We start from the raw sequence: 18,219 nt of genomic DNA, 5'->3' as shown, positions 1-18,219 counted from the left end.
ACAGGTTAATCCCAAATAAGTTACAATACAGAACAGGGGAATGACAGGTCCTGTTGGGGACCTGAATGACCATGACAGTAAAGACTTGGGAGAGAAAGGCCTGGATCTGAATAGGTGAATGCTCCATTTAAGTAACAGAAGAGGAAAGGTGGCTGATTCCAGCTGTGGTGGGATAAGGCTAAAACAATCATATCTGTTTTAGGATAACGTTGAAGCCTGGTAACTGAGTTCACTCCTTGTGATAGCCTCACCCTGATCAAGGCAAATGGGCTCCAAAGCTGACGATGTCTGTTGCATCTCTGAACAGCAGATGCTGGAGCCTGGAATATTTGTAGGGCTACACCTGCCAGTTAGTGAAGGTCCCTCAAAATTTTTGTTGCCTCCAAGTCTTCCCCTCCTTCTTCAAACACAGTCAGTTCTGGTCATGTGTATCAAATGAGCCAGCAAAATGCCTTTTTACAGCTTCCAAACCTTCACCCCAGTCTCATCCTAAACAGATAATAAGCCTCATTAAGCAGAGAATAGCTTGTCTTAAGCTCCATCCATCGTTCCTTCTGAGGCTGTGCAGCAGCTGGCTCCTCTCTGCTAGAAACAAAGCCAGTTGTTCCAGGGAGCAATCCTTATCCCCACCTCTTTTTACTAGCTCTAAGGCTTCCCCTGTTTTTTCTGTCTCCACTAAAAGCTTGTCCACTGCCTTCTGGTAATTACAGGCCACTAAGATTAAATGCATGTTAATAACACAAATGAAAAATGCTCCTTCAGGCAAAGCTTGCTTTACTGTGAACTGCATTCCAAGAACACCCAACCATGTCTCAGTTTTGGAATCAGAATGTACCCAGAACTTGGAAAGCCAGAATCCCTGTGCGTTATACTCCTCCTACTCATCTGCCAGGGCAGGAACCAGGCAAGATCCCTGGAATACAAGAATAGTCCTCACATTTATAACATTAATCCTCTTGCTATCTGTTCTGTACAAGTGTTCTTCAAACACTGTATTTCCTTTCTCTAGTAACTGATTTCAGGTTTTGTATCAGCTGGCTCCCCTGCACGTGTCCATGAGGTCTCACAGACTCATATATGGAACGACGTCTGCTGTATCAGTGTGCTGACCTTGGAAATCTGCAAAGTCCCTTCTAATCCTGCCCCTGCAATCACCTATACATTTTTAAATATAGACTCAATAACTTGTCTCATTAACCTCTGCAGACAAAGTATCTCTCTGTTATTCCCCTTTTTATGTAGCCATTAGTCACATGAGGTTTTTTGCCAGTAATATCACAGAAGTTCACGCTGCAATGGAGAAACAGCATCTAAATCTCTTTCAGAGACTCCATTCAAGTACTGTCTTCGCTGAGATAGTAAAGCCCCATGCAAACTCATTAAAACCCTTAATGCATTTTGTCTGAAGGCAGCTCATTTATCAAATACCCTGTATCATTGCCCTGTTTTCATTGCTATTTATCACTTTACTAATATTTGTCTTGGTGCAGGTTTTATCAGCACTATCTTATGTGTATTTTCAGAACACACATAAAAATGTTGAATTGCTCCTCGTGTAGAATCATTTCCTGTAGAATCATTTCCTGTAGAAACTCACTAGGAATTTACCGAGTCACTAAAGACCTGTGTTAAAAGCTTCTTATTCAGCAATAAGTACTTTAACACATGCTTCTTGGTGCTGTAGAAATCTTAAACGCAGCCATTCAACTTACTGTTGCAGGACACTGATGAAAAATAAAATACACTAACTCTATGCTCTTCCTTGTATTAGACAATCCCTCACCCCAAATTATCAATTTTCTCTCCCAATTTACATGCCATAAAACTATCCTTTAATTACTTCTGGTTTTGAGGATTTCACCAGGAGCTAGTGTCATGCTAACTGCTCAATAGTGCCCCAAGGTGTCATGTTTACTTTTTTCATCATACTGGTGGAACGTAAGAGAAACTTAAGAGACATACTCATTCCCTTAGGAAGGATGGTCTGCAAAGCAGCTCCTGTTTGCTTTAGGAGTCAGTAAAATAAGAGGTGAGGTATGTTTTATCTCAAGATCTGGGAATTGCCACAAACTTGAACCTGCCTGCTCAGCAGGCTGCCCTTTTATGGATGGAAATGCCAAGACGTCAGTATTTTGTAGCCATTTTGATTAAAACTTTTATTATTTCAGGCATCCCTGTTCCTCCATTTCTGAAACAACTTGAGGATGAAAATGGCTGCCTGTTCTCACTACCGTGCTAACAATTTCATACTCTTAAAAAGCAGGACTTAATCGTACTGAAAAGTGCTACTTGCGAGCATGAAGCAATGGCTGTGTGGACGGGGGTAAAATTCAGACCACTTCAGATTCGACTGCTGAAAAATTCTATTTCAATGGTACATTAAGTCCAGCTGCTACTACTACTACACTAAAAAATTCACAGCTCACTTAATCGTTGAGCCCTAGCTCTGCAAAAGCCTTTGTCTAGATCTATGCCCACCAACAACATAGCCCCAAGCTCTAGTACCCTCCTGCAATGTGCAATCATTAGGGGGCAGAAAAAACAACCAGCTTTTTTAATCAGTTGTTTCCAGAGCTTCTGAACTGGGATGCTGATTTTTCATACAAAATAGCCATATACATATTGTGCTGCTGGATCCAAACTTTCCAAGTCTCTGTTGGATGCAAGCAGGTTATCCAGGTTTTAACAGTGCTTGTATCAGCACGCACCAGCCCTCCCCTCCCCCTACTTTTATTTCCCTAGCCTAGAGCAGATGCAGCTAGGCTAACTTCTACTTTTACATGCAAGCTTGTGACTTGCAAACAAATTTTTTTTCATCTCTAGGTGCCTGCCTTGGTTTTCACAGTGACACCATTCAGACTGCCAAGTCCTTGAGACTTATGTTTGCACTTACAGGCAGTAAAAAAGAAGCTCGGGCATCGACCAGGACAAAACACTGCCCTGCCTTTCTTCTCCTTGAAGGCCTGCGTGGGTTTCAGCCCAGGCCCAGACACCCCCCAGCGCTGCGAGGCAGGGAGTGGCTGAGGGCACTCTAGCCGTGGCAGGACCCTGGGAAGCTGCCAGAAGCAGGCTGACAGCGCTTTCCCCGGGGCAGCACTCACCAGGCACACCTCTGCCACCCTCCTGCCCTCAACAGCTCCCGGCCAGCCCCGGGACCCCACGCCGGCCCCGGCCCCGGCCCCGGCCCCGGCCCCGGCCCCGGCCCCGGCCCCACCTTCCTCCTCCTCCTCCTCCTCCGCCCCTCAGAGCCTCCTCCGGCCACCCGCGCCCCGCAGCGACTGACGCGGCCGCCGCCCATTGGCTATGCCAGTGCGCGAGCGCCGGCACCGCCAATGGGCGGCGGCCACGGCGGGGAACGCGCGGCGCGTGGGCGAGGGGGCGGGGCGGGCAGGCTCTAGTAGCGGCGGCCGAGGGAGCGGGGGGCAGCCATGGGGGCGCGTGCCGTGGGCCTTCTCTGGTGGGGTAGGAGCCGCGGGACGGGGGCGCGGGGGCTGCCCGGGTGGCCTGCGAGGGCGGCGGGCCACGGCTTCCCTCTTCTCGGCTTTTCGGGCCCCGCCGGGGGTGTGGGCCCGTCGCGGCGGGAGGGAGCTGGGCGCCGGGCTGAGCGGGCGGCCGCTGGGGAGGGGTTCGGAGCCGCCGTGCGCCCGTCTCCCGCTCGGGGAGGAACGAGGGCTCTAGGCCGTGCGGGCCGCTCTCCGGGGTGGCCGGCGGCGGGGCGGGTGACTCGTGGAGTGGGGGGCAGCGCCCGCAGTCCCGTTTCGGCCATTGCCGGTCCGAGTTGCTGTGCAGCCGGGGGGGGGGCGCCCCCCGTTGCTCGGTGGGTTACCGGAGCGCAGGTAGACGACCTAAAGATCCCAGCAACAAAAAAAAAATTAAAGAAAGCAGTGCTTATCTCTCACCTTAATTAAAAAAAAAAAAATTTGATTACCAGTAAGAGGTGATGTTTTACTTGCCTGGCTGCCCTGAACTGGGATCTAGTGCTGTAAGGGCAGTAAAAAAAGTAATGACTGAAGAGGAAGAGAGGAGTCCGTGGGGAATTGTACTTCCTCTTCCCCTGCTGCTGGGTCTTCTGTGCTGAATAAATCGGTAAACCGGTTAAGCAGTCCCACTCGGACCCCATAATAGAAGTAGCGAAGGTGCAGATAACACTGCACAGGGCCGAAAGGGGAAGGCTCTCGCTCACCCAGCGCACACGTGCGGGGATGTGTGAACTTCAGCACACCGAGCTCCTCTGCAGAAGGGGCGGGTATTTTAAGGAGGAAGTTCACAGCATCATCATCATCCCATAGAAAAAGCTTTCTTCCACAGATCTTCAGAGTTACAACTTGGCTTTTCGATGAGGACTAGTAATACCAGCATGGAGCTGCCGTAGTTGGTTTAACAACGCTCCTGTCTATGTAACTTGCTTATCTTGGAAAACATCTTTTGAAATCAGATTAGCAGAGATTTTTTTTTCTGTCTTAATATCAAGGACAGACTTGCATTTTCCTGGCTTAGATGCTTGTAGGAAAATGATCTTTTTATTTGCTAAAGATGAATTAAACCTTGAATATCTCACTATAGAAAGGAAAATTATGCCACCAGTTCATGAATCATAGTTTAAAAAAAAATAATGCAGTGATACGTGACTAGGTGAATTTCACCATGTGCTTTCTTTTGTGAGTTCTCTAGTAGCTGTTTTTGCATAAGCTAAAACTTCTCTATTTGAAGTGACAGAAATGGCTGAGTGGACTCTGTTCAGCTTCTGAATGTATTCTGCCAGAGATCTCTCTACGTGATGCCAAAATATGCTGATTTCAATTTAATGGTCTCATTCCATCTAGAGAAGGGTTTCTCTCTGGAGAGTGACTGTAACATTCAAGTAGCTTTTTCCATCCTTATTTTTGTACTCTGCCCCAGTGGCAGCTGCTACTGTAGGTCACCGTAACATGCTGTGACAGCCACGGATTGCCTTGGAAGTCAGCTGATCAGTGCTGATGAAGTGCTGTTTGTGTGGGGGCATACTGAAGGGAGAGAGCAATCTAACGTGTAAATCTGGTGGTGGAAACCAACTAGGATCACCCTGAAAGAAGAAGGTTGGGTCCTAGGGCTAGAAGAAGCCGTTAGGAGGGAGAGTGGTGCAATGGATAGGGTGCTGGGTTGCGGTGTGGCAGTTCAGTCCTGATCTCTGGTTGAGTAACCTGGAAGATGTTACTTCTGTTAGCTCTTACCTGCAGAATAGGTGTAATGAAACTGGCTTTTCTTGAGCAGGACTAAAAAAGAATAGGTGATGCCATGCAGTCTGTGTACCATGTGCTGTAGAGTTTCTGCATCACTGAACTGTATCTTCCTCTCACGTGCAGTCTTGAGAGAGAATGTGCAGCTTCCTATGCGGGTTATTAACCACTCACAGCAAAGCTAACTATTTTCTGCGTAGTTCTAACTTTGATGTCTGAGCTCTTGCTCGCCCCAGTCTTTGGTGGATTACGAAAAGTCTTTTGCTATGTGGATTTTGTTACAGAGATGCTTGTCATCTTTCATCAAGTCATCTCTTGATCTCTCTGACTAGGTAGAAGGAAGGATTACAAGGTTTTATGTGCAAAGTCTCAAGTAATAGTAAGATCCAGAAGTACGAAGTCTTTCTTAAGAGAAGGCAATTTCCTTGTACTTTTTAATGGTTTATTTTTTTTTAGCATTCTAAGAGCGCTTGAGTTGTTAACCAGAGAGATTTAGCTGTTGTTCTCCAGTCGGTTGCTAGAGAGGTGAATCAATGGTAGACTAAGATCCTCATGAGCAAGAATGAAAGAGCTCCTTACACTACCAGTGCATCAAGTGCTGGTCCTAAAATCAGTGTAACTGTACTAAGACTAGTTGGGACAGTCCTCCATTATGTGATCCTATGAAAGATGTGTTTGAGTGCCTGCTGTGCAAGAGGTGTGGGCAATTGGCTTAGGAGTTTTTGTGAGAAAGAACTGAAAGAAAATGTAGCTGATCATGGGGATCCCTGTGGAAGTTCTGCTGGTCTGGTACCAGTAGTAGTTTGGGTAGCAGCTTTGACAAAATGCTCTCTAGAGAGCCATAGTGGGAGTTGCATAACTCCAGCTAGCTTTAGGCACAGAATGTATTACATGATCCTGTGGAATCATGATTTAAGTGAGGAGGGAAAGCATATATCTTGCCTTAACTTCCGTTTTTTTTCTGGTCAAACTGGAATCCCTTTCCCTTTTCTTCCCCCCCCCCCCCCCCCCCCCCCCCCCCCGATTTGCAGGGGCTGGGGAGATGATTTAGCCATGGCAACAGGAGAATCATAAATGTTCTGCAGGAATGCTGATTGCTTTGCTTTTTGTTCTAGGCACAGTGAGCTGCACGTTATTCCTGGCAGTTAACTGTTTATATTCAGCCAGTGATGATGTGATAGAGCTAACACCAACTAACTTCAACAAGGAGGTCATTCAGAGTGAGAGCCTGTGGCTCGTGGAGTTCTACGCCCCATGGTAAGAATTATAGCTGCATACTTGCTTGCTCTTATCATGGAGGAGCAGCATAGGAATCTGCTGCTGATCAGTCCAGTGTTTCATTCAGTTGTTGGCAGTACAGTTATCGGTTTGATGGCCTCATGACTAGCAAAATAGCTGTAGTGGGGATTCCTATTTTGAATATCCTCACGAGGGAAAAAGGCAGGAATTGGTTTCAAGTTGGCAAATAGAGTCTAATAACAAAACCTTATAAGCCATTTTACTGCTTCAATTTTTCTACTGAAATTAGTGTTAAAAATGACTGATCAAAGTGCAGTAGGTAAGTGAGAAGGCCCCTCGCTTCTGTCTTTCTGAACCTGGTTCTGATGTGAAAGCAGAGATCTGAATTCACACTTAGAATTTCCAATTTCCCTGGAAAAATACTGGCTTTGTGCATCTTAATTTAGCACCTCTATCTCCCATCCTGCTCATGTCCAGAGCATGGAGTCTCTTCCATGTAAATTCTGGTGATGTATATTCCATCTTTGCACAAATCCTCTGTGCTACTGCCATCCAAAGCTCCACGTTCTGGAGAAAGGGGCCTTTCATTGCAACAGCCTGACTGTGTCTGGCTGAGAGGTTTAGGGGGGAAGCTTGCTGTGCCTCTTCTAGTGTTGTTGCAGCTTTATGGGCAACAGGAAGCTTTATTGAACAATGGCAATAAAGTGTAGAACAGGTATACGTAAATTGAGAGCTCCTTTCCCTACAGACTTGTGATGCTGTGATTATACACTAGTTGCCAGTCAGCTGTTGGTCTTCTCCCCTAGACGCCTCCAGGAAATGTTGTGCCACAAATTCTTGCTAGTTAAGAATTTACCTCTAGAATAATTTTTTCAGGCTTCATCACAGGTCCATTTTAGCTTGCAACAAGCAGACTAGTGTGCAAATCTGGATTTTGGTGCTCCCATTTGCCTCTGTTAGGAAAGCCAGGTAGCTTTTGAGATGTGTGTATGCAGTTACATAATACATGTGGAGGTTTTTCTTCTGAAGTCTTGAGTGATAATGTGATGTTGTGGCATAGCCTCTTCCCTTCTTCATGAGTAGATCTTAAGTCTCCTTCAGTTTGCTGTGAGTGACTGTTCTGTAGTTGCAAACCCAACAAGACCACTCTACTTTGTGAAATAGTTGTCAGATCTGAATGACAATTACTGGTTGGTTTTTTTTTTTCTAAAAGGTGTGGTCATTGTCAAAGACTAACCCCTGAGTGGAAGAAAGCAGCAACAGCATTAAAAGTAAGTTTAACCTTTCAAATGTGCTTGTGGCAGTGGATTGAGGAGAGTTTGGCTGTTTGTCATCTGGCTTGGGAACATGGAGGTGGGGTTTGGTCCCCAAAACCATATCACTTTAATAATACTTGTCCAGCTAGAGAAGTGGCCAGAGGCACTTAAAGTCAGGATTTTTGTGGGCTTTTTTTTTCTTTTTTAAAAGAAGCCATTGAATTGTAGAGGAAGCAAGTCAATTCTGTCACTGAGTTCCCATTACTGTTTTCCAGGGCTGCTTTTAACAGCACCAGAAGACATTAGAATCCAGCCATCCCCCAAGATAGCATGTTACTTTTTCTTCCTTGCTGTCCTGTCACCTGCCTCTGAAGTACAGGAACAGCATGAACTGAATATTTGAAAACAGCTTTGTAAGCTGTTGGTGATGAGTATTTCTTTAATTACAGAAAACTTGGTCATGTAGTGATTTGCTGAACTCTCGCCTATGTAAAATATATTCCCCTTCTTAAAAATAAAAAAAATAAAATTAAACAAAACCAACCAAACAAAAAAACCAACTAAAAAACCCCAAACAATTTAAAATTTAGTTTGTCAGGATGAAGAAAGAAATGGACATACATGGTGTTCTGTAGTTTAATGCTTTTGGGGGGATAACACTTCTCTTCTGGTGACTGTTTTCCTACCCTCCTAATAACTCTCTCTCTCTCTCTCTCCAGCATGCACAGAGTATAAAATGTGTCAAATCACTGTAGAAGTCTTGTCTTAGGTTTTTTTTTTTATTTCCACAGGGTGTAGTGAAAGTAGGTGCAGTAGATGCAGATAAGCATCAGTCCTTGGGTGGACAGTATGGAGTCAGAGGGTTTCCAACTATCAAGATATTTGGAGCCAACAAAAACAAAGCAGAGGATTATCAGGGTAAATGTGATGCTCTTTTATGTGTTGCATGCCTAAAAACTTCCCTGAATACAGTAATTATGGTAGCTGTTAATGCTGTCTTGTGTGGTGTTTCCTTCCTGTCTAGTGCTTACAGTAACTGAGAGACAGATGGGTGGGACTGGTTTGACCAAATTGTACCCGTCTTAGCGTGGGCCAACAGTCCTACCTGCAGTTGGTAGTTGGTGGAGGTTGATAGGCAGTTCCAAAGAATTATTCCTTTCTTCCTGGTTACTGGGAGCTTTCTACAGTCCCGCCCCTCCCCCCCCATCAGATAAGGTGGGTAGTTTAAAAATTAAGTCAATCATGCTGCTTGTGTTTAAGTCAATGATGTCCCACCACTAGTACCATATCACTCATAGCCCAGTCCTGCTTTTCCTGAAAAATCCTTAGGGTGAGGGAGTATTAAGTTTGTAATTAAGTCAGGGGGCTACCTTAAACAGGCCTTTTGATGCTTTAATCACTCATTTTGCTGCTTTGCAGGTGGCAGGACAAGTGATGCTATTGTCGATGCTGCTCTAAGTGCTCTTCGGTCCCTGGTGAAAGACCGTCTTAGTGGCAGAAGTGGAGGATATAGTTCTGGGAAACAGGTATTTGAGGGAGGGAGTGTGTGTGTGTGTGTTTTCAACTGGAGACTGTCCTGTACAGGAGATCAGAGCTTGTGCCCCTGACTCAGTTCACAGAATAGTTGAAGTTGAAGGGACCTCTGGAGGCTGTCTCATCCAGCCCCCCTGCCCAGTGCAGGGTCAACTAGAGCAGATTGCTCAGGGCTGTGTCCCATCAAGTTGTGAGTATATCCAAGGACTGAGACTCCACATGGGCTGCACTTTTTGGGCAACCTGTTCCAGTGTTTGACCACCCTCACAGTAGAAAAGTTTTCTATTATGTTTAAATTAAATTCTTGTATTTCAACTTATGCCCTTTTTGTCCTGTCACTGGGCATTGCAGAGAAGAGTCTGCCTTTGTTTTCTTTACTCTCCTCCACTTGGGTATTTATATACATGGATAAGATCCATGCTGAGCCTTCTCTCTTTCCAGCTGAGCAATCCCAGCTTTCTCAACCTCTCATCATATGTCAGATGCCCAAAGCCCTTAATCAGCTTTGACCCTTGGCTGGACTTGCTCCAGTGTGTGCATGCCTCTTATACTGGGGAGCCCAGAACTAGACCTAGCGCTCCAGGTGTTTCACAGAGTGGTGAGCAGAGGGAAAGATCACCTCCCCAGGCTCTGCCTAGTGCAGCTCAGGAGGCTGTTGGCTGCCTTTGGCACAGGGGTGCAGGGCTGGCTCATGTTCATCTTGTCTACCAGGACCCCCAGGTCCCTCTCTGAAAAGCTGCTTTCCAGCTAGTCAGTCCCCAGCATGTACTGGTGCATGGGGTAATTCTTTCACAGGTCCATCTCCCCTTGAACTTGGAGACTGGGGCTAACAGGGACCTCAGACAGGTTGAAGTACCATTTGCCTAGTCCTAGTCTAAGCTAGATGGATGAGGTTTTTTCTAATTTGGTAGTGTTCTGAAGTTGGCTTGCTGGATTTCTCCCTGAAGGTAAATTGAAAAGCTTCTGGCTCCTACTACTATTTATAAATCATGGAGGAAGTACACTCCAACATCCTCAGGTTGGCCAGATAGAAGACCTGGGTGGACTGTACCCTGTAGTGTGTATTGCACTCGTGTTTGTTTTGCCTGGAAACCAGGGCACAGTGGGGCTAGGGGGATTGGACAGCACTTTGTTCTTGGACAGATCAGAGCATGAAGAACTGGGGAAGTGTTCCCACATCTTCTTGTTAGTCAGTTTGACCTGATTTCTCTTTTTTTTTTTTTTTTAAGAGAAGGTTCACTTGCTGTTTCTTCAAAGCGCTGTGGGAGTAGGCTGTGTGTATTGTCAGTTCTAAAATGGGAAAGTTGTATGACCTAACACTGCCTGTTTTGTATCTCATTCAAATAAAGACCATTTGGTATGACATGACACACAGAGATGGCTTGTGTGGGAAACCAATTTTGGTTACTTCTTATGTGAGGGTCTGTTTGTTTCTTACAGAGCCGAGAGAGCGGAGGTGGAGATAAGAAGGATGTGATTGAGCTGACTGATGACAGCTTTGATAAGAACGTCATAAATAGTGACGACGTGTGGATGGTGGAGTTTTATGCCCCCTGGTGTGGGCACTGCAAAAAGTAAATGAGGGTTTTTTTTTGACAATTCAGTTTCCATTAGTGCTTGGTTTTGTGTGCTACCTTTAATCCCCTAAAAGAGACATTGCATCTCTGGTATATCAGAAGTGGGGTTTTCTGTAAGGTGTTTAACAAAAATGTCTGGGCTTCTCCTGCTCAGGGTGCCTTTGGTGCTGCTCTGGCTGCACTCCTCCTTAGCAGTAAAATTCCCAGTTACCAGTGGAAATAAGGTCCAGAAGTTATATTAACCTTTTCATTCCTTCAGATGCAGGACTTCAGTCTCATTTGGAATAACCCTCCTAGCTGTCATTCTCTGCAGAGACTTTATTTTTTTCCTGAGTGGAGTATGTCACATACTGTTGGAAAGTGGTATACTTTTGCTAGCTCTATGAGCTTAGAGCACTCGTACTCTTTGTTTTTCAGCCTGGAGCCAGAATGGGCAGCTGCTGCCACTGAGGTGAAGGAACAAACAAAGGGAAAAGTAAAGCTGGCTGCAGTAGATGCAACAGTCAATCAGATGCTGGCAGGCCGATACGGGGTGAGTGTGCTCTGCAGTGGTTACAATTTCCTTTCTACCTCTAGTAAGTCAGATTTCCCTTTAATGCTTACTGAACTGTTCCTTAATCTGGTACCACTTAACATTATTTTTAGCACAAAACATTTAAGTGACGCATACCGTTTTTCCACAAATAATTCATTCCTGAATGTCAGTAACAATTTAAATAAATGGGGTGAGAGGAAAGGAATAAATCTGGATGTTGCTGATGGAGAAGGCTGTTTATTTCCATAAGATCTCGTATAGCTTTATCATCTGAAGTGAGAGGTCTCTCCTTTCAGACTGTTTGTATGCTGGCTGGGCATCTCAAGAACCCACACATGTACCTGTACATCTTGGAGCCAGTTATCAGGGATCGCTCCAACAATATTAGCTGCCCACATCAGCTATGCTACGTGCCCAAAGTGAACTGATATTCTCTAATGTTTAATACAGTACAGGGAGCTTAGTGTGCTGCTTAGTTTCCCTGTAAGTGCACGTGGCTGGCAGTCAGCAGGAACACTGAACAAGTTTTGCTGGAAGTGTAGCAGAGGGAGCTTAAGGTCCACTTGTTGCCATGTAGGCACAGTGCTGTCTCCCCACAAATTGGTGAAACTAATGTGTAATAAATAGGAGGAGTTAAGCTAGTCCTCATGGTGCTTAAACCTGCAGTGCTTGGTGCGTCTGAATTGAGATGAAACCATTGCTGATTCATCAGGCCTAAAACTTGAAACAGTGTTTCAGTGTGTGTTAACCTTGTTTTGAATTGTTGCACAAGTAGGAAGCTACAAAATTGTTCAAGTTCAGTCGTAACATGCTGTGAGACTTGATTTCATGTAGATATTAAATCTCTTCCCTTTCTCTTAATCTAAAACACATCAGAGTAGCAGATAAATCTGAATATTTATGGTGGAAGTTATTTGAGCTGATGGCTTAAACTTGTCTTGCAGATTCGTGGATTTCCCACCATTAAAATCTTCCAGAAAGGAGAAGACCCTGTTGATTATGATGGTGGGAGAACTAGATCTGATATCATTGCTCGTGCTCTGGATCTGTTTTCTGATAATGCACCACCACCTGAGCTCCTGGAGGTACCTTTACATCATTTTCTCCAATTGCTTTTCCATCATATCCTTTGCAGCAGTTTTTACAGGACTATATTAAGTGTAAATAAAACAGGCTAAGTGTGCTGGGTGTGCTCTTTCTAGCCCTGGTCCAAGGACAGTGATTTTGAGCAAGAAGTGACATCTTACTGTGCTGTCTGTAAGCCTTATTTGCTACTGCTTACTTTCCTGTTGCTGCAAGTCTCAATAGAAGACTTCATGAACTCTGTAATTAGTCTTGTGTTGGAGGACCAGTGAAATAGGAGAGGCTTGGCTTGTAAGCTTTTGTGTCAAATTGTTTCAGTGCTTATTACCTTGTAGGATGGAGTTGATAGGCTATTGGAGGGAAGTGCAGTCACAGCCGGGTAACCAAGTCTTACTGTCATTGACTTTCTGCTGCTTTCTTCTAGATAATTAGTGAAGATGTTCTGAAGAGTACCTGTGATGCTCATCAGCTCTGCATCATTTCTGTCCTGCCTCATATTCTCGACACAGGTAGACATAGAAGCAAGCGGACTTCTTTATGAATTTGTTACTTAAAGCATGTAGTTGTATCTCTTAACTTGTCCAATTCTGTCTAACAAACAGGAGCTTCAGGGAGGAATTCTTACCTGGATGTCATGTTAAAAATGGCTGAAAAATACAAAAAGAAGATGTGGGGGTGAGTGTCATTGTAGACTGGTCATCTTGGAAAAGATGTGAGCATTTTTAGAGGTAACAGGATAGAATTTGTATGATAGTGATTTATCTGCAGATAGGAGTTGTTCCTTGTTCAGGATAGTACGTCTTGGTATTTCACTAACTGTACTGCGGGAGGGGATGCTGTGGCTTTAGAATAAACTGCTGATCTTTTTCGTTTCATCCACCTCTCAAATCCTGCATTTACAAGTGATATCTAAGCATTAATGAGATCAGATTAAGCATCTTTTACTCTTGTCCTGAATGCTAAAATATTTTAGGGCAGTATTTATCCAGTCTCTTCTAGAGTCTTTTGCTGGTGGGTGCGTCTGCCAGTATGACTGAATTCTCAAAAAAAAAAAAAAAGTAAATGGCAGTTTATTAACAAGTTTCATCTTCTCAAAGCAGCAGGCTAGCAGGCTTTGCCTTTTCTCCTCCTCTTCTCAAGTGAAGGTTAGAATCTCTGGGAAGTGAGAGTTGTTCTGACACAATGACTGCTGTGAAAAGGGGGCAAAATGGCGTGAAAGCCTGGGGTAAAATGCTGATTCGAGAGGTTCCTCAGGGGACTTGCTAAGCATTAGAGGAACTGAGACCTGACCGGTGAGGAACTATACTGAGTGAAATACTGGTCTTGCAGTCTTTGGCCAGAAATCCTCTACAGTAGGATCTAGGCAGTACTTTGTCATGTTTAGATCTGTGACTTGAGCCATTTTAAACCTTGCTTAATATAGGCTAAAGTGCAGCAGTTTGTTCAGATTGGTAACATAGTTCTTTCCCTGGACTGTCTTTGGCTGTTCTTCTGACACAGCTTTCAGTGGCTGTGAGCATGGGGCTGGCCTAGAGGTGCTGTTGAGGAGGGGCTTTCTTCTGTTACATGGTTCAAGATCAGGACCCTGCTATTCCCTGCTGACATCAGTAACAGCTGACACTGTCAAGGGCAGTTCAGAGCCCAGCTTGAACTCTGCAGGATTGCAGGATATGTGTGACTTCAAAACAATTGTAGTGCCTATCCTAATTATTAGTTTTCTATTTTGTCTTTTCCTCAAGGTGGCTGTGGACAGAAGCAGGTGCTCAGTCAGATCTTGAGAGCTCTTTGGGGATTGGAGGCTTTGGGTATCCAGCAATGGCAGCTGTTAATGCTCGGAAGATGAAATTTGCCCTTCTGAAAGGATCATTCAGTGAGCAAGGGATTAATGAGTTTCTCAGGTATGAAATCTTTAAGTGACTTAAATCTTTCTGTAACCAGGGCTGTGACTCTTTAGACCAAAAGCAGGCTCTCCTGGATCAGATGAGACTTGCACAGTTAAGAGAATTAAGACGACGAGCATTCACTGGAGTAAGAGAATGACTTCAATGGGGACTGCAACTAATAAAGCAGATGCTACCTTTTTGTGGTGGACAGAATTAAGAAGTTGGCCATTTAGACTTAAGTTGTGCTAAAACTACCATTTTTGAAAATGGTTTGAAAACAGAAGTGAGCTTTGATCTTGAAAAATCCTGGTTCTCTGGTAACCCAAGAAATTAATGGGACTCAGTAATCAATACAATTTAATTCAAGTGGTGCATTCTGATTAGTAATTGGGAAGTTCCCAGTTCGGGAATATAAATGGGTGCTGTTGAGGTTCTGTGTGTTACTGTTCATCTTTCTGGTTTGGTCTGGTCCTGTCTTCCCCATTCCCCTGGCATCTGATAAACTAATTGGGGGAGCTGAAGCAATCCATCCAAAAAGTCCATAGCTCTCTGCTCAGCTCAAGTTCCCTGAAACTGCCTCTTGTGTAGTTGGGCAAGAGCCAGGGCTGAGAAGAATTGAATGGGGAAAGGAAATGGAGAGGAGGACAGAAGGCGGCAGCAGCACTGAAACAGAGCAGCTAAACTTAAACTGTTACTGAAGTGTGGTCAAAGTGAAGCGGGAACTCTGCTTCTGGGTAAAACACCAGCTGCCATAAGGTATGTAAGAGCTTTTGAGAGCTTACATTAGCAGTGTTATTTCCATGTCCTTGCTTGGAGAATGGCAGAGGACAGTCAGAATTGCAAAAGCAAATACAACAGCCTCTCCCCACCTTGCCATAAGAAGCACATTAATTGAACCCTGTTCCTGCTGGATTAATGGAAACAGTGCTATATTCTCTTACCTGTGTAAGTGATCAGGCTTTCTTCTTAATGCCAAAAAGGGAACATTCTCAGAGCATCAAGTAAAATTTAGGATTCAGATGCAAGAAGAGTAATACCAGACAGTCTGTACTAATGCATGTGAGAGAGATGTCTGCCTTTCTCAGACATGGCAAATTATCTTAGCCTATAAAATCCATCTTAGTGAAGCCTCTCCTGGTGAGGGTGGATGGTGCTTCCAGGACACAACAGCCAACTTAACAGCTTATATTGCATTAGATAATTGGTTTGGTATTGTCTTACTACAGAGCAATACTTGCTAGAATAATCTCTTACTTGACACTTCAGCTCAGCTGTGCTGCCTAGAGAAGGCAGTACAATCACAGTTGGTGTAGCTGGCTGTTAACTCAGCTTGCTGTGTGCAGCTTTTGTAATCTAATAGGCAGTCTCAACAGTGACCAAAAGTAAGGTAATCAGCACTGAGAAGAGCCTAAAAATTGTAGACTCCACCTAGGGAGGAATGCTTATTCAGTCTTATTTGCCTCTGAAAGAATGCAAAGGGATTAGCTAGCTCTTCAGGATTTTTATATTAGGCTTTTTGAGCAAGCCTGACTAGCAAGTGCAAGATAGAGTGTCTCAAAGCAGAAGCTGGTTACCTCGTACCCATTGTAACCTGTGGAGGATTAGTCTCCACTAAAAAGATGACTAGTGATTTCAAGTAACAGTTGCAGGTGACTTCCAAAACTAGAATTATAGAGTCCTCTTGGAGTTATTTTAAGTGATAAACAACGTACTGTTAAAGGAGCTGTATTTGTCCATGATTGTTACACTGCTGAAATATGAAATAGTGTAGCTCACATAGTTTGTCTCTTTGGATCCAATTGTAAATTTGCAATGCTGCTTTAAAGGCTGTATCATTTTCTGCTTCTCAATTTGAAAAGCTTTTGCTTCCAGACAGTTTAGATTTGCTTTAAGAGATGAGATCTCAAAGTTGACTTCCTTTTATCTGAAGCAGGCACTATTCCAGGTGGATGGAGACTGGAGAAACTTCTTAAATTTAACTTTTACTTGTTTTTTCTCAGGGAACTATCTGTTGGTCGTGGCTCTACAGCACCAGTGGGTGGTGGAGCTTTCCCTAAAATTCATTCAGTTGAACCTTGGGATGGCAAAGATGGTGAGGTAAGAGGTGCTCCATCTCTAAAAGTGCTGATGATTTGCTAGGTTCAGAAGTGACTGGATAGAGTAACTAAGAACTGGCAATGTGGAAATTCTTGTTGTTCAAAGATTGTGGCAAGTTGTGTTGATGGTTTCCCATTATCTAAATCCTGCCACCAGACCAAACAGCAGATTTGTCGTCTGACACTGGACAGATACTCCTGCCTAGCTGTGTTAGGATGTAATCTGAAAGTTGAATCCCTTGAGGCTGAAACTTATTACCTATGCTGAGTAAAGGAGGTGGTAGTGTAGTGTATGCATTCAAGACCTGAATGTTGTGGAGACCTTGGTTCTGCAATATGCTGACCTTACCATCAAAGTCTTAATGTCAGAAAGTTTGTAAAGTAAAGCCTGTGTTATTCATTAACACAGTGATTAAGTATGTTCTTAAGGTTCAACATTGCTGCAAAAAACAAAGTTACTACAGTCCTTTGATCTACTTCAGATGGAATTAAAATATAGAATATGATAGTAGTTTTGTTACGTAGTTTATCTGTATTTGCCTTTATCGGGAGTATTTTTATTAGTAGAAAACAACCTTCTAGTCTAAACTCTGATCACTTGTCCTGTGCTTAATACACTTGAATTTTATGAACAAAAGAGATAACAGGAGGGAGCTTTACTCTCAGGATGAAGTAAACATCTGTCAGAGTCAGTGATGTCCTGGTGTTAAGTGCTTCTAAACATGTGCTCAAAACCTTCCCTTTTTCACAGCTTCCAGTTGAAGATGATATTGATCTCAGTGATGTGGATCTGGATGACTGGGATAAAGATGAGCTGTGAGATCTTCAGGAAACTTCTTTTCTTGGGAGAGTCTGTGCAGCAGTTTGCAACCTGGTTCACAATCAGATGGATGTTCCAGTGGCCTTTTTATGGAGAAATAGCACGTGACAGACTGTGCTATTTGGTGCACTGCAGCAGTGAACTGTACACATCTCAAGAAAACATTGCAGAAATTCTATGAATTGTCATAACCAGTAAACTTGATTGTATTCTGTGTAACAAATATTTTGAGGACAACATGGATATTTCTTTGGAACATCTTGGTTTTTATTTTGTTGATGGTGTGCTGTTTGAGTGTTACTGGAGGCTGTTAGTGTAACCAATTTTAAATGTGATATTTTTTCATGGAGGTAGAACCTGGTCAGCTTCTGTTTCAATTAAAGAATAAAACAAAATATTTTTGACACACAGTGTTAGTCTTGTATAGAGTAACAAAGGTGCACATGATAAAAGCTATCCCATTTTGGATGACTCTTGAAAAATGAACTGTAGAATAGAGCAACTGGTGCAGAGGGGAGTCTTAAACCACCCCTTGCTGTGAACGATCTGGACAGTTTGGCCTAAAGCCTGATTAGACAGACAATCTTAGTTTAAATGGTCTTCAGTCTTCCTTTTCCTATTCCTTCTCAGGGGCTTTCTCTTTCTTTGTGCTAGACTTTGTAAGATCATTAATACAATGGAAGTGGGGTTGCTGCTGCAGTGGGAGACTCCCGGAGCTGTTGGTCTTTTCCCCAGGATTAGTGGTGAACTACCCCCATTTTAGGGCATGAGGATTTCCAGGTGCTACCAGAAAAACACCACGGTGCTGTCTCCAGCAAATTGGGTAATGTTTCTTCACTTCCCATCTGGCATTGTTTTGATTTGAAATTGCTATTTCCTTGGAAGGGGAATCAGGACTGGGAATGCAGATGGTTACTGCTGCTTTTTTAATAAAAATACTATTATATTTTGTTGCTTTCCATGTCTTGTGTATTGGTGTCT

The 18,219-nt window shown here is 43.9% G+C and overlaps 1 protein-coding gene across 1 annotated transcript; it reads left to right on the top strand.

Annotated features, from left to right (window-relative positions):
• The first annotated feature begins 3,428 nt into the window (after positions 1 to 3,428).
• PDIA6 (protein disulfide isomerase family A member 6) lies at positions 3,429 to 18,199 on the top strand. Its single transcript, XM_050893593.1, has 13 exons — positions 3,429 to 3,462; positions 6,332 to 6,473; positions 7,669 to 7,726; positions 8,503 to 8,629; positions 9,131 to 9,237; positions 10,685 to 10,818; positions 11,239 to 11,353; positions 12,301 to 12,441; positions 12,864 to 12,948; positions 13,042 to 13,114; positions 14,179 to 14,337; positions 16,323 to 16,419; positions 17,170 to 18,199. Exons 1-13 carry the CDS (start codon positions 3,429 to 3,431, stop codon positions 17,236 to 17,238), a joined length of 1,341 nt encoding a protein of 446 aa, XP_050749550.1. The 3' UTR covers positions 17,239 to 18,199.
• The last annotated feature ends 20 nt before the right edge of the window (positions 18,200 to 18,219 follow it).

The sequence above is a fragment of the Gymnogyps californianus genome, chromosome 3, assembly GCF_018139145.2.
Source record: "Gymnogyps californianus isolate 813 chromosome 3, ASM1813914v2, whole genome shotgun sequence".
NCBI classification, from domain to species: Eukaryota; Metazoa; Chordata; class Aves; order Accipitriformes; family Cathartidae; genus Gymnogyps; species Gymnogyps californianus.
The sequence above is the reverse complement of the archived record's forward strand: the minus strand, read 5'-3'. Positions and strand labels throughout refer to the sequence as shown.